Source organism: Paralichthys olivaceus, chromosome 1, assembly GCF_024713975.1.
Source record: "Paralichthys olivaceus isolate ysfri-2021 chromosome 1, ASM2471397v2, whole genome shotgun sequence".
Lineage (NCBI taxonomy): Eukaryota > Metazoa > Chordata > Actinopteri > Pleuronectiformes > Paralichthyidae > Paralichthys > Paralichthys olivaceus.
In genome coordinates this window covers 14,425,063-14,447,777 of record NC_091093.1, presented here as the reverse complement: position 1 = coordinate 14,447,777, position 22,715 = coordinate 14,425,063, and the positions used below count along the sequence as shown (strand labels likewise).

Here is a 22,715-nt window from a genome sequence, read left to right as displayed (position 1 = left end):
AACAATAGAAAAAAAGATATATATAAAATGCACTGATCCTTCTGTACCGAGTGAGGGAGATGGAACACTGTGAAGGGCACAAGAATATTTTCTTTCTGATGTCAGAAGTGATACAATGAACTGGTGAAGACTAAGAGGTATGGAATTCAAAAGAAAAAGCTTCTGCATTGTGTTTGACTGAAGGCTGGGTCTGCAGGGGAGAGATAATACTAATAGTATTATCTTCTCCTGTAGTAGCTGCATTTTACAAGCAACACCCCAAAAACTGTACATTTATAATCATACAACAAAACATTGCAGATATTACCTGAAAGAAAACAATGATGAAGCAACCCTTAACCATTATCCCCTAGATCCAATTTGCAAGTGTTTAAACTACAGCTACCAGTTCACAATACAATGTAAACACGTGTATGTGCGTGTGTGTGTCAGCGTGCACACACCAGTGATAATCACAAGAGCACCACCTGTAGATGTATTCAGTTTAAAAGTACATTTTACTCTTCCTGTTTCCCATGTGACTGACGGCTGAGGACAGAAACCAGATGCAAACACTCAACAAGTAAAAACAACATTTTTTAATTTCAGCTGGACTTTAAGAGTAAAGAGATGGAGGTGTTGGGTCTGTGCAGAGTGAGCTGGCACAGAAGCAACTGTCATGTTGGCATGTAAAGTTTACATGACGCTGTGTGTGTGTGTGTGTGTGTGTGTGTGTGTGTGTGTGTGTGTGTGTGTGTGTGCGTGTAAGTGTGGGGGGCCCCAACTGGTATGTTATTGTCTGACTATACAGAAACAGTGAACTTTAATCCCAATGTCTCACCTAACAATACCATGAATGGTATTTCTGGTATTTTTCAGATGCCTGACATGCAAGGACACAAAGACACAAGTTCAGAGGAAAACATACTGAGATAGTATTAACATAAAATGTAAAATAAATGAGGGTAGAAATGTTTAAAAAAGACTGTAATGATTGAACGTTGATAATAATTTGTCTATAGAAATTTTATTAATTTTGATAAGGATTTTTGGAAGAAGTAATTTTCAAAAGCAAATGCAAATCACATGAGCAATCATATCACCACTCTCTGGCCGCAGCGCTCACTGAGGCAAATATCACTCATAATGATAAACACATTGGCATTTTAAAATGTCAAATAAAAGTTCTGCAGTCATTAATATCATAAAGCTCACTGTCGTATGCCAGCGTGTCTGCTGCCATCTGCTGGTTAGCTACTGTAAAGGTAAACTGCACTGCTTCATTCTTATGAAGGTAGGCAGGTCGGTAGGTGGGTGGGGAGGTAGGTAGGAAGGATGCTAGGTAGGAAGGATGGTAGGTAGGTAGGTAGGTAGGTAGGTAGGTAGGTAGGTAGGTAGGTAGGTAGGTAGGTAGGTAGGAAGAAAGGATAGTAGTTAGGTAGGAAGGAAGGATGGTAGGTAGGTAGTTGGGTAGGTAGGAAGGATGGTAGTTAGGTAGGTAGGTAGGTAGGTAGGAAGGATGGTAGTTAGGTAGGTAGGTAGGTAGGAAGGATGGTAGTTAGGTAGGTAGGTAGGTAGGTAGGTAGGTAGGTAGGTAGGTAGGTAGGTAGGTAGGTAGGTAGGTAGGTAGGAAGGATGGTAGTTAGGTAGGTAGGTAGGTAGGTAGTTGGGTAGGTAGGTAAATAAATAGGTTGGAAAGTCTTTCAAAATAAAACAGCCCTGAATTTGTTCACTTTCCTTTATTTCCAAACGTTCATTAGATCTAAACTGCAAAGTTAATAACCTAATAAAAACCTGAACAACCCAATGTTGTGGGTCTATGATGATGGTGATGTTTCAGCGTTTCGTTTCATCAGACCAGTAGGTGGCAGCAAAGCTCCATCATGCTGAGGGGCTGGGTCCATTGTGTGCCTGTTGTGTTGCCATGTCTGTTTACTCTGAGCCTTACCTTGTCAGTAGTGTTGCTGAAGTTGCTCAGTCAGATTCCTTGGGCATGTTCATCACCATCTGTGCTTCTGTCTGTTTGATGGATAAAATATCTAGTTTATTTCACATATTGTGTCCAGTCAGTCACAAAAACCCAAACACAGAATATATACATTGCATTTTAAGATGTGAATAAATATGAATGAACAAAATAGCACGTGCATATTGTATTTTACTTTTTTTTTTTTTAACAATGATATCCAGGATGTTTGGCTTATATAAATGCTTCATTTTAAACCAGCACAAACCAGCACATTCACTTTAACATTAGTAATTATGACAAATAAACTTTAGGCTAACTGATCATATAAAGTGTATTATTATTGTTATTCATAGTATGGTTATTATTATTATTAATATTATTATTATTGTCATTAGTAACTGATGTCTTCACCTGAGAATTAATTCAGTATACCCTCAAAGAGATGGAAGGAAAACGAGTATGTATTTTCGCCTTTTTCCAAGTAAAAATTGGACAGTTTACTTGTTTTTCGGCGGTGTCTGGCAACCCAGCAGCAGCGGCAGCAGCAGCATTAGGTCGCCGGGTCCCAACCAGAGACTGTACATGGTCCAAACCCACAGAGGAGCTGCTCAGACACAATGTCCAACACACAACTCGTCAAAGCTGCGGTGCAGCAGAGACTGGCCGCAGCGGCTGAGGAGATCTTCAGCCTGTTCGAACAAACTCTCAGAGACTATGAGCAGGAGCTCTTCCTCTCGAAGCAGCGGATCGAGCAGCAGCAGCAGCAGCAGCAGACACTGAGCCGGTGCCAAGGTAACGACAACTTTCACCTCCACCACCACTTCTCACATGTCTGCAGGAATGTGTCACTTATCTCACTGTCAGTCCGCCACACTGCACACAGCTCAGTCAGATTCGCCATTTTGCATCCCCTGTGTGTATCAGGATGCAAAATGGCTGGCCCCATTAAGTCACAGTAATGCTTGTGTTCAGATTTGAGATAAGAATTCAAATAGCTTCTCACTTCAAATCACCTGCCTTGTTTATCTGTTGGGGTAGACATTACATTTGCAGATTCAGTATAATGACTATACCTATTCTCACACTGTACATATTCTGTTTACACTGTGTATATTCGTTTTTATTCCATTTATATTGTTCTGGGGTTTTTTACACTTCCTTGTACATATTATTATTTTTCTGCCCTTGTGGGAGTGATAAAGGATCATCTTAACTTGTTTTATGTGGACATTTTGACAGTTTATTTCTATTTCATTCATTACATAGTGATCACCAATGATCAGATCCAGAATTGCAGGACAGAAGTAAGTATGGATATTAAAACCTTTATTTTTACCTCCCTAAAAAAGATAGTTTTGCGACATAATCCATTTGAGTGCATGTGCCTCTGTGTCATTAAGAAATAAGTGCTATAGCATATGTTCGTGCAAAGAAAGGCTGTACTAGTCCAAGGAAAGTTATTTTGTGCTGCAAACGCAGGTTTTTACTATTGATATGATTCAAAAGCCATGAGATATTAAAGGCTTTTTAATTTACCACCTTCCCAGGTGCCTCAGATTAGCATAGATTACCAGACTTCCATCTTTTCATGAGCAGACTACATGTAAGAATGGCATCATGCACCAAATTCCAAACACTTTCCATGCCAAATATTACTGGGTTCTTTCTTCGCCCAGGTTCCATCCTTCCAGTTTTTCCTGGAAATCCATTTTGTAGTTTTTGCATAATCCTGTCGAGAACCCAACCAACCAAAAACCCAAAAAACAAACAATCAGGGGTGAAAACATGACCTCATTGGCTGAACTAATAACAATGCAACTTTCTGAGGTATGTTCAACATGTTTCAATACTAATTTTTCCAGTTCTCTGTTGAACATATTTAAATCAGAATATGTTTTTGATTGGACTAAAGCCTACATTTCTTTCCTCTTGTGTGATACTATCCAGGCCCGGTGCAGCTCTCTGTGCAGGATGTGGACATCCCGTTGCAGCAGTACATCTGTGAAAAGAAGACTGACGTGGGCGAGGATGACGAGGAGCCCCTGCATGTTAAAGAGGAACAGGAAGATGAACAGTGGGCCACTCAGGCAGATGAAAAGCAGGATGATGCTGACACCAAAGAGACAATGTTCAATATCATTTATGTGCAGAGAAGTGATGAAGACGGAAGACAGTCGCCATGTCAAAGCCAAGAAGTTGAAAATAGAGGAGACCCTTTGCCCAGCAGCTCATCTGAACAGCTGAGAGCAGAACCCGAGAGAGGCCTCTGTGGTGCGTCAGAGCCGACCAGTGACTGCCAGATGAGCGAAGACAGTGATGATGAGTGGAGAGACGGCAGGCCATCTCTCTCAGGTGTAAAGAAACCACAGCAAGCCGAGGAGCAGATAGAGAGGCCGTACACCTGCAGCGTGTGCAACAAGAATTTCAGGATTAAATCCATCCTGACTCGCCACATGAAGACACACACAGGGGAGAAACCTTACAGCTGCAGTGTCTGCGGCAAAAGCTTCATCCAGCGCTCCTATCTGCACACTCACATGAACTCGCACTCTGGACAGAAACCGCACACGTGTAGTTTCTGCGGCCGAGGATTCACGCAGGTCGGCAACATGAACGCTCACATGCGAATCCACACGGGGGAGAAGCCTCACAGCTGCTCTGACTGTGGCAAGAGTTTCAGAGAGAAAGCAGATCTCATCAAGCACACAATAATACACACTGGAGAGAAGCCGTACTGTTGCACTGTATGTAACATGAGATTCAGTGCCCAGTCCAATCTAACGCGCCACATGAAGACTCACTCAGGGGAGAAGCCATACAGCTGTGCTGCCTGTGGGAAACGATTCATCCGGCGCTCCCATTTAATTATTCACATGAAGACTCATACAGGAGAGAACTCATAAAACCATTAAATCAGCCCCATGACTATATTGAATCACTCCCAGTGTAGGGCATGTCACATTCAGCTCTAAAGACACAGTTACAGTGACAGTGGACGACGACTTAGAGATAATCTCGTTTCTACTTATCATTCCTCAGTTGTTCAGTAGACTTTCTTTCTTTGGAAGTTTATTTTTTGCAACTTTTTAAGATACTGCTGGCCTTTTTTCTGTTTAAAGAGTAATTAAAGTGATAATGCTGTTGTACCTTCAAGAACTTTGAACTTTACATTGGTCTGTATTTACCCGCCGCTGCTGGATCACAAAACCCAAGAAACTGACTGGGGAGGTAAGTAGCTCACATTCCTCAGCTTTAACAAAGAGTTTGTTCTCCACCTGGCAGCAGAGTGCTGACCTAACATGGTATATATGTTCCTCCACGTTTTGGGACAAGATGAAAATGTCGTCCTAGTAAACAAAGACATAGCGATTCAACATGTCCCGCAGGACGTCATTCACTAGAGCTTGAATAATGCTGTTCCTCAGTGAGACCAAAGGTCATGAACAAATATTTGCCAAATATTCAAAACGGCCAAGGTGGCTGTTGATTTCCATCCAACACCCTCTGATTCTGATGAGGAAGTGAAGTTGATCATTTGTTTATCAAATTACAATATAAACTTGTTTAATACTGACCGTCAGACCTTGTTTAACAAAACAGAGACATCGGCTAAGAAACATTGTGAACAATGTTTTTCCTTCATAGATCTTAAATGTATATTATGTTTTAAAATTGTGTGAATGTATCTTTGCTTGAAAAGAAAAGAAAAGACTATATATCCATGAAGTTCAAATATCAGAGGTATTCAAAGAAATACATGTTTTTGGTTTTAATAGCCTATTTGATATTAGATTTAGAAATCAGATCTATATATTGTTAAATATCTTAAAAGAAAAAAAATGTATTTACTAAATTTGCATTTATGGATCAAAAGATTAATACGTTTATGATCCTGAAAAAAACACCAGTGTCCCATAATTAAATAATTGTTGGGCTTCATTCTGGATTTGTATGATTTTCTCTACAACACTCACAGTGTCTATGTGATGTCAATAAAGTTGATTTTATAAAAAAAAATGTGAGCGGAACTGTACCGGACGTCATTTCCGTTCCGCGAAGAAGAAAATTTGGCGCCCCAGTAGTTTAAACCGCTCACACACCGACAGATGCGGAAACACCGCGAAGATAACGTGAACACAAGCGTCCGAGCCGCCCGGTACTTTGACGGGAAGTGTCGCTGGATGAGGCCGGTGTGTCAGTGAACGATCTCCGGGTGTTGGAGACGAAGAGTCGCCCTGAATGAAGGAGGCTGATCCGCGGACAGATGAGACTGAGCCGCTCCGTTAGTGAATAACACACACACACACACAGAGACTGTGGTTTGATCAGAGTCAACATGAACACAACCAGACTGAAGAAAACCAAGGTGAGTTTCACTCACAGAGAACAACGTGTTCATTCAGGTATATGTAAAGTACACGACCGTGCTCCCAGATCAGGTTTCCAGAGGATTGTCAGGTGTGACTGTAGTAGTATTACAGTACCACAGTGGTGATACAAGTATGAAGCATATACTTCAAATATCCTAAATAAAAAGTACTCAGTAAGTTCGTGTTACATTATGTATGTGTGTATATGTACATGTGTGTAAGTAATGCCATGACACACCATGAATAACCGCCATAACTGCCATTGCTGTTGGTTGAAATTGATTTCAATGAATTATTAAGTGTTTCTATGTTTGGCTGGAAAACATTAGTCACATTACAAGAGCCAAAATGAAGAATACATCCTTTTAAAGGTCTCCTGTTGTGGAGGGTGAGGTTTCCAAGACTGCAGGTTTTATACCAATACAGTGACGGTATCAGAACACTCAGTGAGAAGTGCACACAGCCCATATGAACGCATTTGTCATTGAAAAACATGGAATTCAAAAGCTATTTATCTGGTGTCGTCTAAGAAGAAGAAAGAAGAAATGAAATGTAGACTGTGAGGTTACCAGGTCTTTTCGATCATGAGGCAGGTGTCTGTTTTATATCCTAACTGTGAAGCTGTCTCAACATTCTGTCCGAGGAGAAGTGCACAAAGCTGTATGCAGCAGATGTCCCTTAAAACCAGCTGTGAGGACTGTGATGTCACAATTAACTGTTTTAGGATTAAAGCCCAGATTATTTTATATTAATGAAATAAGAAAAGCAAATTTTATAATCAATAAAACAATTAGAATAATGGTGGATTTATGTGTTTCAGTGCTAATATCATAGAAGCAGAGTGGTTTACACCCAGTCCTCTGGTCACAGCTGCTCCCTCTGTCCTGTCTTAATTTATTTATAATTATTTTACTGTCTTAAATAATAAATGATTTTAATGTGCTGACTTGTTATACAACAAACAAATTGGACATCTATGGTTTCTTTGCTTCAGGTGACTCTTGGAGGACAGAAGAACATCTCATCCTTCTTCTCCTCTCAACACCAAAAGGTAGGATCTCTCTTTCTTTGCTCTTTGTCCCTTATTTCTTCTTGTATTTGACAGAACTGCCAAAACTTTTAAAACCTTGATTCATGCTTGATATCAATACCTAATCGTCTGGAATGGTTTTGTTGAGGGCCAAAACTATATTTCTGATCTGCTGTTACGTTATGAACCATCCAGACCCCTCAGGTCGTATGGAGCAGGTCTGCTCTCTGTCTCCGGAGTCAAAACTAAACACAGAGATGCAGTGTTCAGTTTCTATTCTCCACATTTGTGGAACAAGCTCCCAGAGAACTGCAGGTCCGCTTCAACTCTTAGTTCTTTTAAATCTATGCTGGAAACGTTCCTCTTTGCTGCAACCTTTTGTTAAATCAAATAATTACTCATTCTTTTCACTGCACTGTTTTCACACATTTATATTTTATTCTGCATTTAACTGTGAATTTCTTTTTCAATGCTCCTTATTTTTTGGTTTGCCATATGTTGCTTTTACAATGTGTCATGATGCCTTTTATATTTTATGTTATGTTGCACATTAAATTGCTTTGTTGTTGAAATGTGCTTTGCAAATAAACTTGCCATGCCTAAGGTCATTGGTGATAACTTACATAGTAATATTATCAGTTCTGTGAATAGGGAATTTAGCTTTTTGATCAAAGTTTAGTTTTATTTTATTTCATCTGTTCTATGTCCTGTTCATTAATAGTTTATTCTTGCTATAACTGACTATTTGGATTTTGTAATGAAACTCAAATTTATATTTGACTGTGTTGCTTTTAGGGTGAGTCACTTTCAGAAAAGATTTCCCTCACGACATTTGCCAAGACTGAACCTCAGATCAAAAATGATGGTTCCGCTCCAGTTAAACTATACTCCCCAGGAAAGAGGTGCATCCTTGGGGAACTTGACAACCTCCTGCCCTCCTCGCAAGATCTTGTCCTCTCTGTACCAGAGACCCCGACAAGTCAGATCAGGCTTGCATCCTCCTCTCCCTCCAGAGGGGCAGGTCACCTGAGCCCCCTGCCCAGCAGAGAGGCCACAAGCCTGAGTAATACTGGCCAACTGTCCCCCATCTACCTCAGTTCGTACCCCAAAGGGCAGAATATGTGTAGAACAAAGAGGGAAGAGGGATGTCCTGGCTCCATAAAAAGACTCTTCAGTCCCCCTGAAGAGACCCACAATGCCAAGAGACCGAGAACCATCTTCAGCCCCACTGGCAGCAACCTGACAGGATCTGTGATTGGCCATGGGAAGACGCTTCACTTCTCCAACAACCAGTCAGAGTCTCGGTCTGAGAGGTCAGAGGGTCACAGCCGTGGTACTGGAGTGGTCCTTAATGACAGCAGAAACACAACAGTGTCACTGAAGTCAGTGTCATGCCACGGAAATGATCGGGAAGACAGCGATAAGCCTGAGAAAGACTTCACTGTGATAACAGAGCAGAAAGCAGCAACGGTGAAAACCAGCAATAACCCACACACTCGTCTGGACAAGGATACTCACACACTTACTACATCTGTACACAAACCCAGTGCACAAACCATCACAGCTGCACCACAGGTAGAGGCTACAAGAACAGCCATGACATCACCAAGTGGAGACAATGTGCCATCGTCCAATCAAGACCAAGCTGGAGGTACTCTGACTGTATTATACTTACAAAAACTGCATGCTGTTGACAGGCTCGACTATTACAATGTATATATATTATTTTCAGACATTGTCATATATCAGATTACTGTATCGACACTATGTCAATCATTTGATATTATGATACAGACACTGCTTTAACATGCAGCTGAAGCCCTAGAGGTAGAGTGGGCCGTCCACTAACCAGAAGGTCGGTGTTTGATCCTTGGGTTGTTAAATCTATAAAAACTCTATATAAAGCTCTATATAAATGCACTCCATCTGCCATCCATCTTATTCTTATCTATATATTTAAACTTTGAATGTTTGTTAATGTTCCACTGCTAACTTTTTAAATAGCAGGGATGACATCGGCGTGTTCTATGGAAGAGAAGTTGGATGACAGCTGGTTTGCAGAGTTTATGGATGATAACGAAGGTTTCGTCCCAGAGGAAAGATCCAGGAAACCCCGGTGAGAAACACATGAACATCCACTCCAGAGTTTATTCAGATTCACAAAACCGATGCACAGCAGATGGTTTAATAAAACCATGAGCATCTGCAATGATAATGTTCCTCTCTGATCCCACAGTAAGGTACCTGATCACGTGATCCTTTCTGGAGGTGTCAACAACCGCTACTGGGTGTTGGATGTTGAGGAGAGGCCTGGTCACAAAACACTGACCATCACATGCTGCAAATCTCTGCATCCAACCGAGACGTGTGTGCTGAAAGACGGATGGTAATGATGCGTGTTAGGACGTCTGCCCTCGTGACAGCGTTATTAACAACCTTGTTTTCAAAATAACGTGCAGCACATTTTCACTTAACTTCCCAGATAAATACATTTTGCATTTATGAGCTTCAATATGTAGAGGAGTGAAATTAAATGTCAGTTAACATACAATTTTTTTCATACTTTTTATTCATACAAATGTAGCTTGATGATTGTTTTTTAACCTGATAACATTTTTTACAGTAATTCAATATTTTAGATGACGTGCACAAAATGTTAGCAAATTCATTCCCTGTATGTTTCTGTACATGTGCCTGTTTCTATTCTCTCCTTTTCCTAGTATTTTAGTCATTCCTATTCTGTGCATGGGTGTTTTCACATTCATAAACACATGCACCCATGTGTACTGTATATCTTCACTTGTAGGTCTTCATTAAGCCTGATGTGTCCCTGACCTTATATCTAAATAATGATAATTTCCTGGGTGTTTCCAGGGAGATGACGCCTGTTAGTTGCGGGGATGTGGTGCACCTGGAGGGCCTCTCCGATCGTGGCTCCTGGTTGGTGGACCGGGAGCAGGGCTTCCTGGTTTTACTGCCTGATAGCCTGATCTCAGGTACCAGCATCTCCAGCTCCATCCGCTGCATGAGGCGTGCAGTACTGAGCGATATGTTCAAGGTAAAGAGCTTTTAAGTATAATTATAAAGATTTCTTTTTAACTACTTCTGTTGTGCGCTCATTTTGAACTTCAGAACATGAGCTAGATGGTCGTTGATTCATTTGTATTATTCTTTATATCTCGTATCTTGAAATGGACAGCACACACATAGAAATACTGTCTTCATGTTACCAACACAAGGGATTTACTTTGATTGCATTACATCATCGTGTTGTTGCACTCAAAAACTTTATGATCTTAAATACACTCCTATCTGGCACAACCCGGACTTTACACTCCGCACCACTCCTATCACACATGGGCCCAAAAAGGCATTACACATCTCCACCATCTTTTCCACAACAATTCATTCATAGAATTCAAAGACCTTACACAGAAGCACTGTGTATCAATTAATAAAAAAGTGCCTTGACTTTTTGCATCATTATTTATCATACAAAGTTCGTGTGGTTCCTTCTAAAGAATAGACACAGGTTCTTGCACAATATTTTCAAAGTCCTGATACATATGATAATGTGGTGCTGATGAGCCAGTATTTATGTATAAGATGCAGTATTTATTCTCAAAATATCATTTTTTTTCCTTCAGTTGGCCCTAATACTTCAATACTCGTCACACAAAAGTCTGTGGTGAAAGTTTATTTTTTCGGTTCACAATTTCACCAAGGTTTTTATTTAACTCTATGATAATATTTGGGCTCATAGGTTCATGTTTTGGTATTATATTTCATTATATTTTACAGTGTTCATGATGATTCATTTAAACTCCCCAATGCTTTAATCTTTCTCTCTCATGCTTTCTGTTTGCTGTGATGCAGAGTTTTGACGGTGGCTCAAAGCAGATGCTGAATGGCACAATGGTCCACGAGGTCTTTCAGAGAGCAGCTACAGCTAAAGATTTTTCTATGGACACTCTGACTAAGCTGGCGGACCAGGCACTGCGTCGTCCTCAGTACCTGGGAGACATGTGAGTGGTTATACATAATACACTGCAGGTCCCCATTGGAATACAACACTTGAACAGAGCAGTAAAGATTATAAGTAAACAAGAATACAGTTGATTAGTTGTAAATTATACTCTCAGCACCTGTTAACTTGATATCTGTCTTGTTCAATTAGGTTTGTGTTCTTCTGTCTGTGTCTCCAGGTACAGTTTGGGTGTGAGTCAGGAGGAGATGAAGCAGGAACTGCAAGATTATCTGCCCTCACTGGAACACTGGGCAAAGGAATACCTCAACTCTGCAACACCAAAATCCACCAGTCTCAAAATGTATGTACACACACACACACACACACACACACACACACACACACACACACACACACACACACACACTGCAGTCATCTATGTGATTGTTTCGACCAAATCTCATATTGTTCAGTGTAATAAATGTGCTGTCACATTTTTGTTATCTAAAGCTTTGACTAAAATGTCATCAGAAGTGAGACTTGTGACACTGTGGATATTTTTGAATGTGATTAAAGTTTTGTCAACTTAAAGAGCTGATTATCGGTTCATCTCTGTCTCCATGACTCCAGCCCGAGCAGCAGCAGAGCTCCAAGCAGGGATAAGGACTCTGCAGCGGTTGTCACGATTACCGAGCTTGAAGATATAGAAGAGAACGTGTGGTCACCGAGATTTGGCCTGAAAGGGAAAATTGATGTGACGGCACGTGTTCGAATCCAAAGATCAAGACAGGGCAATCACACAACCCCGGAGGAGAAGACTTTGCCGCTGGAGCTGAAAACTGGACGAGAGTCAAACTCTATAGAGCATCGCAGTCAGGTTGGTGAACCACCGTGTGTTCAGCTCGGGTAGATATGCAGATAGGAAGGTTTAAATCGATACGAAATCATTTAACCGTGTGTTTATAGGTGATTCTGTACACTCTGATGAGCATGGAGAGATACAATCCCGAAGCCGGCCTCCTGCTTTACCTCAAGACTGGAAACCTGCACCCTGTAGTGTCCACTCGCATGGACTGCAGAGGTACCTGTGTACACTTCACTGATGTGCACACACACACACACACACACACACACCAGTACTACTCCACCACTGAAAGTCCACTTTTAACTAAATCAACCACATCAAAATCTTGCAAAAACCAAAGAAGAGTCCTGTCTTATTACTCCAGCTCCTTCTCCATCAGCTTTCTTTCTAAACCTCTGTTTATTACAGAGCTGCTGAAGTTGAGGAACACATTGGTTCATCACATTCACAACTGTGTGGAGAGAGAAGCCAAGCGGAGCCGCCTTTCTAGGCTTCCTGACATCCTGACAAACAGACAATCGTGCCAGTATTGTCCTCAGCAGAGAAACTGTGCATTGTACGAGAGGTAAAACTTTTAAAATCTCCGTGCTGCCATGGAAGAAGAGATAAAATACTCAGCTGGCATAAGGTTGAATCAATTACAACTTCTTCTCTTATTCTCCCTCTTATCTCCACACCTCTCTTCACTCCTCCTCCAGAGCGGTGGACAGCAGCTCCGCAGACGTCAGCGAGGATGCTGTGCGAGACTTCCTGCAGGAGGAGACGGGTCACCTGATTCCACCGCATCTGAAATATTTTTCCCACTGGCTGCTGCTCTGTTGCCTTGAAGCTGTCACCATGGAGGCAAAGAATGGCCGAAAGCGTGTGTGGCTTCAGACGGTCGAGGAGAGGTAAGAAACTTTTCCCCTCACTGAGTCTACCAGCTGCTGTTACAATACCACGATATATGAACCACAAAAAATATTTTCTTCAACTAATTTTATTTCGCTCTGTAAACTCTGACTTGTGCTTGAAGTGAGAAGAATGGCAGCTGTGTGGGGAGACTGCGACTCAGTGGTCCAGTGACCGTCCAGGCTGAGGGAGTTTTCCTCCATCGTTTCCAGAGGAGCGTAGCACCACTGCAGGGTTCGGTCAACAGCGGTCTGGCCGGCGGGGATCGCATCGTTGTCAGTGACCAGGAAGGTCGTTTTGTTGGTTTGGCAACAGGATACCTGTGTGAGGTCAGCAGGTCACTGATCAGCTGCACTCTGGACAGGTGAGAACAAATCGTCATGTCTCTGCCATCGGGAGTATTTCAAACCAAAGACAACTCATTGTTTAGAACTTTATTTACAGCTGTTTTGTTGTTGTTGTGTGTTTCACAGAGACTTGTCAAAGTTCAGTGGTGTGTTGTTTCGTTTGGACGTGGATGAGGGTGTAGTGGGCCTCAGTACTCACCTCACTAATCTCTCCAGACTGATGGAAAACTCTCAGCACAGGTCGGTACAATAAATTCAAAAGTTATGTTATTAAATTAATGATAGCATGTAGGTGATGGTAAATCAGGATTATGTGCTGGATATTAACTACATGTTTTATTGTTGTGTGTAAAAGCACCTCTTGACTGTCTCTTGGAAAATTAAAAGTAATGTTAAACACACGTCTGTCCACAGTGATCGTCTGAGGGAGCTGGTTGTTGACCTCCGTCCTCCAGAGGTTATCTCCAACCTCGGTTCAGTTCTGCCCAGAGAGGCCAAAGACACCGTGGCCAACATCCTCAAAGGTGTCAAAGCTTCTCCTTTCTGTTTTCCTTCTCTGCCTTTCTCGTGTCTTTTCTCTGTATTCTGTTGAGTTCCCTCTGTTATTGTTGGGACAATGATATAAATGAGCAACTTCATGGAAAAAAAGAGGCGTCATGATTATGAATTTTGCTAAGATGCTGGAATTGTAGTTTCTTACTAAAATCAATTGCACACAATCATATATTTTCTTATATAAAGTCATCACCCTACAACTCACATAAATACAGAGGAGTCTTGAAAATGACTCCATAGTGTTTCTGTCGTATATTAAATGCACAAAATATCTTTGTTGGGTGGATAAATACGTAATGTGTGATTGAAGTGGGTGAATAAAGTATGGAGACAAATGACCAGCAGTTTGTTATTTTTTCTTTACAACAGTGTAACAGTTTGCATTATTGTTATTAATTGGTTGTGTTTTTGTCAGGACTCAACAAACCCCAGAAGCAGGCTATGAAGAAGGTGTTGCTGTCTAAAGACTACACACTGATTGTTGGCATGCCTGGCACAGGCAAAACCACAACCATCTGCACCCTGGTAAAACATCATCACCCGTCAACTTGACCTGAATCATAAATCCTCATTATTTACTCCCTTTTAAACCAGAACTCTTCTCTCATGTGGCGTCCTCCATCATTCTTTTTTCTTTTTGTCTCTTCCTGACTCTGTCTCTCAGGTTCGCATTCTACATGCGTGTGGCTTCAGTGTGTTGCTGACCAGCTACACCCACTCTGCAGTCGACAACATCCTGCTGAAGCTGAAGCGTTTCCGGGTCGGGTTTCTGCGTCTTGGACAGGGCCAGAAGGTTCGCTTTTGTAATGTGTCAAAATACGTAATTGCCACTTAGAAAATAATCTGTATTTATGAAATCTTAAGGAATAACAATTGTATATTTTGACTTGCTCTGATTCCTTTCCTGTTTTCTTCCACCTGCTCCAGGTTCATCCAGATATTCTGCCCTACACAGAGGAAATTGCCAGGAAGACAGGAATTCATTCTCCCTCAGAGTTGGAGCAGCTCTACAACAAGGAGGTGAAGAAATAGTTAGTGGTATACAAAAAAACAATCTGCTTTTTTATTTCGACTTTTATTTTTATAATATTTTACAGCTGATCCTAATGTTTTTTCTGCCGAAAGACGTTTGACTGTAAATATTGCATCTTAACATTTCTCCTCCGATTCAATACCAATCCCTTCTCTTTCTAGTTGGTAGTGGGGACCACCTGTATGGGCATCAAGCATCCCATTTTCACACGTCGACGGTTTGATTTCTGCATCGTAGACGAGGCGTCACAGATCAGTCAGCCCATCTGTCTGGGACCCCTGTTCTACGCCAAGAGATTTGTCCTGGTTGGAGATCACCAACAACTGCCGCCAATAGTGCAAAACCAGGAAGCGAGGTGAAGTGTGTGTATGTGTGTGTAAATCATAGGAATAACTGGGGTTTATGTTGATTTGTGTTTCGTACTAGGAAATCTTATAATCATCAAAATTTACAAGTTCGGTCATTTCTTTTTTTTCTCCAGGTCACTTGGGATGGATGAAAGTCTATTTAAGCGACTGGAGCTCCACAGTGAAGCAGTGGTTCACCTCAATGTTCAGTACCGGATGAACAGGTTAGGCTTCATAAACTAGTCTTTGTTCATTCATTAAATTCATTACAAATGGCTCTTTCACAACCATTAACTAATATTATCAATACAGAAGTAAGTGGAGCGACTGTAAACCTCATAATGAACCTGTAATTAATTAGATATGAATTAAAAGTATTTCCACTCCGTGATAAATGATCCGTACTGTGTTTGTTTCAGGCAGATAATGTCTCTCAGTAACTCCCTGATGTACGAGGGTCGTCTGGAGTGTGGATCAGAGAGGACGGCCTCAGCTCTGCTCACTCTGCCTTTCCTGCTTTCTGTCCAGTCGGAGCTTAGTTCCTACTCTCAGACTCATCCCCAGCATGACCTGGCATGGATACAGGCCACTTTGTTGCCTAGCAACCCTGTTTGCTTGCTTGACTGCTCAATGGTTGGTTGAATATGAGCGTGCAGTAGTTTGTTGGTTTTTTAAATGTGTTGTGTTGAGACAGAAATTAGTCAGTTTGAAGTGAAAGACTTTGGTTTTAGATTGACATTTACAGATAGGATAGTATATGTTTGTTCTGTGGTGGTAGGTGAAGCAAATAAGGCAGCTGCTGTAGCTGTTGAAGAAAGTGGTCAATATGACATGACCACTGTTTTATAGTGTATTAGGTGTTGAGTTGTGCTGGTCTTAATGTTTTCTCCCCTGTTGACTCTAGGTGCCTGCACTGGAGTCAGTGGAGCAGGGAGGTGTAAGCAATCACAATGAGGCTGCTCTCGTACACCTGTTACTTTCACTGCTGATAAAGGTAAATCCCCTGATTCTCAACTATTTATGGCATGATGATTATTCAATACCGTGGCAGAAGTGGGAGTGGAATAGATGTGTGTGTTGACTCTGCTGATACTGCTTATGTCTTTTTTTTTTTTTTTTTTCAGGCAGGGTGTAAGCCCAGTGATATAGGTGTCATCGCTCCCTACAGACAACAGTTGAAGAGCATCTCTGCTCTGCTGCAGTCCTCTGCTTTCACTGGTGTGGAGGTGAACACGGTCGACAAATACCAGGGACGAGACAAAGGTCTAATCGTGTTTTCTTTTGTCAGGAGCACGCCAGAGGAAGGAAACGTAAGTGTTTTACTTCCCAACTCCTATTTCCACTCCTGTCCTGGAGCCTCTGTCTCTTTATGGATGATTAAATGAGTGAAAACCTGACATGATCCCTCCCCCCTAACAGTTAGGTGAGTTGCTGAAGGACTGGCGAAGACTGAATGTCGCCATTACCAGGGCCAAACACAAGCTGCTGATGGTGGGCTCCACCACAACACTACGACGCTACACACCTGTGGAGAAACTGCTCAACCATCTCCAGCAAGAGAACATGATATCCTTTACAAATACCACTCCAAGTTTCTTCATCGTATGAATCAAGCTCTACATGTAATGGAATTTAAAGTGTATTAGCTTCCTATGTTCCAAACAAATCCCTTTTTTCACATATTTTGTGTCTGCAAAGTTTTTTCCTGAACCTTTACTTCACATTATCAAGCTCCCGCCAGCTGCTCACAAGGCCTTACCCAGCATGCACCTATAACAGATGACTGTGAAGCCATGATGGTGTCCCAGAACAACTGCTTGTCTCACAGCGGAGCAGACGTGGGAACTTCAACAAGGCAGCACCTGAGAACCGGTCCGAGAACACCCTGTGTGATCCGTCAGGTTGTTGAAATATAAAGTACGAGCTGTAAAAACTTCTGCAGGTGTCAGTTGTCAATGACACAAAATTGTGTCACTATTATGTGGATTTTAACTGTAGATACAGTTGATATTTTTTAATTTTTACATCACAACATTTATAATAGAAATGACTCGAAGATTGAGGTGACTTTGTGACATAAAGTTGTTATTTTGGAATTTAGAGCAAGTGTTACTTTGACATTCTGCTTTGTTGGCTTCACATGCACTAATCAACAGCATATGTTTTTTTCCACTGATAAAGTTCTACAGAATGTGAGATGATCATTTGATTTTAGAGTTAGACCTCGTTCTCTAGATCTAGTGACTGAACCTCAAAAGATGTGGCTCTGTCGTCATTGTTGATTTATTTCAAACTGCACATATTTTGTATTTTTTGTAATCCATATTTTTGGATCCCAGTTTCAACGGTGTATGTGTAACTGTCCCCACTTCGAAACACTAAAGAACAAGGACCGACCTGTTAAAGCAATTGCACGCTAAACTAAAATTGCAGCTAAAACATGTCTGTAATAGATTATGGTACAACGCATCAAATGAGGACTGGTCACTATTCATTTAGACAGATATTTTTGATCAAATACCTCAATTCATTCACTGACAAATTTCACAGGGCAGCAAATGGAGACCAAACAGGTATATTTAACTGTAGTTAATTTCACATAACTACAACAGTCAGATAAGCTAATAAATGTCTGTCTACAGGAAGGAAAAGTTCATCTACACCACAACATTGTCAGAACCAGAATTACCTGCAGTCTTAAATGACTTAGTCAAGTGTTCCATCTTTAAACTCAGGTAGATGTTGTATAAAAGACAAGGTACCAGCTGCAGTGTATATTTTTTTATTTAGTGTATAGACTGTTGAACACTGGACCTCATACATACTTGAACTAATCTTATATTATGTGAATGAGCTTCACCAGTCAACTGCAGAAACATAGAAACAACAAACTGTTCTAAAAATGATTTCTCATTTAGAAGGAACATTTGTGGAATCATATTGTCAGTAACAGCAAATACTGAAGTAAAGCCAAGAATGTGAGTTATTTATTTCAATTCCTTTGTGTAACGCAGATCTAAAGCTGCACAGAGACTGAATTATTCTAGTAGGTACTCCATAATATGAACACCTGAACAGTCTCTGCTTTAGTAGGAAAAAATACAATTTATGGGAATAATTTGAATAATACAATGAGCAAAATGTTTCAGGTACCTTCCTGGTGACCTGGCTAACTGTGATTGATCCGTTTTTCTGTTTTTGTGTAATATTGTAATTTCTTCTACTCTGATATATGAATAAATAATAAAAATCATAACAAAGTGTGTGATGATCTTTCTTTCTTATATTTTGTTGCCTGTGTCCTCTTCTATGCACAGGAACAAGTTGACTGCATCTCAAACCCTCTTTGCTTGCGTGTGTGTAACTACAGTGTGATGGTTCCCTGCAGAACAGTGACGGCTTGTCCAGCTATGTTGATTCTTCCATCGTCTCTTACTTCCAGTTCCAGCTCCCCACCTCGACTGGAGCACTGGTAAGCTACACACACAAGATCTGAGGGTTAGTATGGTACAGTTCAGTAGTGATGACTGCCTGAACATTTGTTGTCAACTAAATGATCGTCTACATTTTTAAATTTGTAGAAAAAGACTTAAATTTGTGGAATTACTTTTATAATGTGCACTATTAAGTCAGTGCACTTTTTTTACCTGATCTCCTACACATCTCTTATTAAACAGGTTTAGAAACAAGTACTGACTTACTCAGGTTTTCTTACTGTACTGAAGTTATAGTGTTGTCCCACAACTGTCTTTCTGGATAAAATAGTAAATGTAAAGAATGCAATATTGATTACCCAGCATTTTCTTCTTCCCCAGTTTCTTAGACCAGTAGCTACCGAGGACGGTGTGAGCAGAACCTGCAAAGGCAAGCACATAAAACCAAATCTTACTGCACAACACTGAACATTTAACAACTTCACAGCAGTAAAGTACCGAACATCTTAAAACATCTTACTTTGTCTTGGACCTGTCACTTGTATGTAAATGTGTATTACACATTAATAACAATGTGATATAAGATTATGTACATGTAAAATATCCGCCCTACATTCAAATGGAGCAGAGTGAATGTGCAGGAGTGGAGGTGTAGTATCTGTAGATTTACCAGTGACGGGATCCTCTGGGATTCCATTCCATGGAGCAAAGTATCTGGAGTAGAAGTCGTATCCTGGCTGGCAGTCTGGAGACCCTATTGGCCGACATACATTACAGTGATGTGGTTAGGGTTGTCATACAGCTGTCCAGTGACATCTCCCTGGTCTGGCTACATGATTTATTCTTTACCTTTCATAGTGAGAATGAGTCCTTTGACTCTTCCACTCCTCTCACTGCTCTGCAGAGTGGCGGGGTCGACTTTCAGATGGGTTAACACTGACCTGCAGACAACACGCTACATTTTTAAATTTTTATTAATTTAAATAATGAGTTTAAGATATGTTTGAACTGTAAAAAATGAATTCATCAGGAAACACATCTTGATCCCTTTTCTTCTTGTCTTCATCTTGACTCCTTGGAATATATCAAGGAGGTGTGTGTGTGTTAGTGGGTGTACATGTCTCTATGTGGTGTGTGTGTGAGTGTTGACTGTAACCTGTCACAGCTGTCAGCCAGTCGAACCATCAGTTTCTTAGTGTTGTCGCTCAGATAAACATCCTGAACTGGGTGGTTTCCAACTGCTGCCTGTATCACACACACGCAGAAGCAGAGATGGAGTTTAGACACTGGAATTAAATCACACTGCTCTACAGATGTGCTCATGTGGACAGTAAAGCAGGAGTCATTGCTGTACACAGAGAGAGGTGTCTGTAAGGTCCGTCTTACTGACCTTGATGATGTCTCTGAACTCACTGGGATCCTGCAGAGAAATAAACCTCTTATAATTCTGGCATTTTGTGGTTTTTCTTTTGTTTTAATTTAACGGTTCTGCTAATCAAACAACAGTTGCACTGTAACAACACTGAGCTGGTTGAAGGGCTGCTGGGTTTTATAAAAGCTGTTTTCTTGATGATAATGCTGAATATTGTTCAAATAGCATAGAAATTAGTAACTGCAGTTGTGTCTTTGTTTTAATCATTCTGCTCCATATATTTCTTTACAACTTTCGTCACTGTATTGCATGGTGTTTGATGGTTTCATATCTTTGAGCCATGCAGATTTACAGAGTGGATCTTTTACCCTTTGGCGAAAATGCACATCTTGAACCTTTAAACAAAAGATTGACTCTAACCTCCTGTGCGACACTGTCCTGACCTGTTGATCTGACCTCATGCACACACACACACACACACTGTACCTCCTGCGTGGGGGGGTTGAGAGGAAAGTCCATGACGTAGCCCTCCCTCTGCTTGGTGACCGCCAGATCTCCACTCCTGGTCTCAAACACCAGTACAGGATTCACATTCTCTAACAGATGTAGCATATGATTATTGGATCTTATATTCACAGTCTGGCTGATGAATTAAGTGTTTACATGTAACTGAGTAATGTGGGCATCATGGCTAAAAGCTCATTTGCTCTTCTGTGTATCAAACTGTATTGTTTTATACATGGAAACGTTTTACAATAACAGGATAACATTAAAATGCCTGCCAGTTTAAATAGTATGATCAAAGTCAACTTCATGGCTTCAATGGTCTTGACCAGTCGGTCATGCTGCCACTGCATTACCAGACTAATATACTCCCTTAATATGTGCATATGTGTGTTCATTCTGTATCTTACTCTTATGCTGGAACAGCACTGCAGCAGAGGCCAGGGTAGCGTGACCACACAGATTCACTTCAGTGGTCGGTGTAAACCATCTGAGACGGAACCTTGATCCTGTTCATCACATCACATTTTTCAGATGGGTTCTTTATCACAAACAGAACTTTAACATGTCCGTCCCCTCTATGTGTAACCATCAACAGAGACCTTATAATCACAATATGAGAAACTGCTTTGCTTTAAATTTAGCAAAGCCTCTTGCTAAAGGGACATTTACACTTATCCATCATTGTGAAACAAAAAATGTATAGATGTTGCATTAATTTAAGTAAAATTGAGACTGTTTATCCCATTTTTATATGGTTTATATTACGCCATAACCAGATGTAAATGTAAAGTCCTACAATTATTAAATTCCTAAGGGTAAATTCTGTGATATTTGTATGCAACATAGTGTATGAGCTGAGCTGAGCTGGAATTTGAAGTGGATATTGACAATGATCAGATCATACAGTCAAACAAAAAACTTCTAACTGTTCTTTTGAAAGTCGACAAATTAAATTTAAAAAACAAACAAACTCAAAAACAACCTTTGGACACAGTGATTCTTTACCAATCTACTGAATTGCTTGCAGCAGTGTTTTCTCCATTCAAACAGTCTTTAAACAAGATGGTTGTACAGGTTATGACAAAAGTTCATTAACTGTGAGCAGATATTATCTGACCTGTAGAGAAATTGTCAGAGGGGTTGATTGTGGTGATGAAAACTGTTTCTGACAGGTTCATCTCTGCTGCTATTTTCTGATACAACTCATCACTCAGCTCCTGTTGGCAACACATACAGAAATATTTTAGTTGTGACACATAATGTCACTGTGCTGCATGCATACTGATCAGATGGATGGGTGGGAAGTATGTCAGGCTGCTTAGTTACAATAAACTATTTAATCATGTGACACATGAGAAGCTACGATCTTGTGGAAAAATGTAAATATAAAGTACTTCAATCAAATGTTACAACCAGTTAGTGGGATACTTGACCCAAATGCAAAGATAGAAGCAGCTGTTGAAGTGTCTCTTTAGTGCATTAGACCAGAGTGATATGACATAGGCCCACTGTGCATTAGCCTAAATGTTCATACTCACATGCATTAGTGGACATACTGCTGCAGGGTTTCCCTTGAATGGTAAATGTGTGAAGGCGTCCACTGTAAATACTGGAATCTCCATCTTGTTTAAGGTGAAAATATTTTAAAATGGACTTGTGACTCCAGCGGACAGTGAGCACGGTGGAGTTTCAGCCCTCAGCTGACAGTGGACTTTGGACACTGTCTACTTGTCTTGTCAGGGTTGCCAGATTTTCAGCCTGTGTTCAGCTTTTGAGCGTATCGTCAGGCGCTCAGTGTGTTTGTGTTAGTATTGGCTCACACTATAATACACCTTTGTTTTAAAACAGTCAATGAATAACTGGTTACCCAACAGTTCTTCACAGGCACAGACTGGCCTCACTTTACCACCTGCAACATTGATGTAATGAACATACTAATGGATCAAATAATATAACTTGGTGTGAAATTGCACAATTGTGTGAGTAGTCTACTCTTACTTAATAGAAGGATATTTTGATATTAATACTTTGAAATGTAGGACTTTTACC

General features: G+C 40.8%; 3 protein-coding genes across 3 annotated transcripts; 2 read left to right on the top strand and 1 right to left on the bottom strand.

Moving 5' to 3' along the window:
* Positions 1–2,466: 2,466 nt before the first annotated feature.
* On the top strand, positions 2,467–5,094 carry LOC109636780 (zinc finger protein ZFP2-like). Its single transcript, XM_020098706.2, has 2 exons — positions 2,467–2,740; positions 3,896–5,094. The coding sequence occupies exons 1-2, from the start codon at positions 2,566–2,568 to the stop codon at positions 4,849–4,851; spliced, it is 1,131 nt and encodes a 376-aa protein (XP_019954265.1). The 5' UTR covers positions 2,467–2,565; the 3' UTR covers positions 4,852–5,094.
* A 927-nt stretch (positions 5,095–6,021) lies between these two features.
* Positions 6,022–18,616, top strand: dna2 (DNA replication helicase/nuclease 2). The gene is made up of 25 exons (XM_020098855.2): positions 6,022–6,314; positions 7,313–7,369; positions 8,144–8,999; positions 9,353–9,464; positions 9,585–9,734; positions 10,223–10,406; positions 11,225–11,373; positions 11,554–11,676; positions 11,946–12,192; positions 12,282–12,396; positions 12,589–12,745; positions 12,879–13,070; positions 13,196–13,435; positions 13,545–13,658; positions 13,833–13,942; positions 14,389–14,498; positions 14,638–14,766; positions 14,901–14,993; positions 15,168–15,361; positions 15,488–15,577; positions 15,773–15,986; positions 16,258–16,347; positions 16,478–16,663; positions 16,773–16,919; positions 17,076–18,616. The coding sequence occupies exons 1-25, from the start codon at positions 6,285–6,287 to the stop codon at positions 17,127–17,129; spliced, it is 4,143 nt and encodes a 1,380-aa protein (XP_019954414.2). The 5' UTR covers positions 6,022–6,284; the 3' UTR covers positions 17,130–18,616.
* LOC109636868 (phenazine biosynthesis-like domain-containing protein 1) lies at positions 18,122–22,454 on the bottom strand. Its single transcript, XM_020098858.2, has 10 exons — positions 22,205–22,454; positions 21,784–21,883; positions 21,074–21,172; positions 20,646–20,755; positions 20,178–20,207; positions 19,944–20,032; positions 19,637–19,728; positions 19,458–19,541; positions 19,147–19,209; positions 18,122–18,830 (listed from the first exon to the last, which is right to left on the bottom strand). The coding sequence occupies exons 1-10, from the start codon at positions 22,286–22,288 to the stop codon at positions 18,718–18,720; spliced, it is 864 nt and encodes a 287-aa protein (XP_019954417.2). The 5' UTR covers positions 22,289–22,454; the 3' UTR covers positions 18,122–18,717.
* Positions 22,455–22,715: the final 261 nt, after the last annotated feature.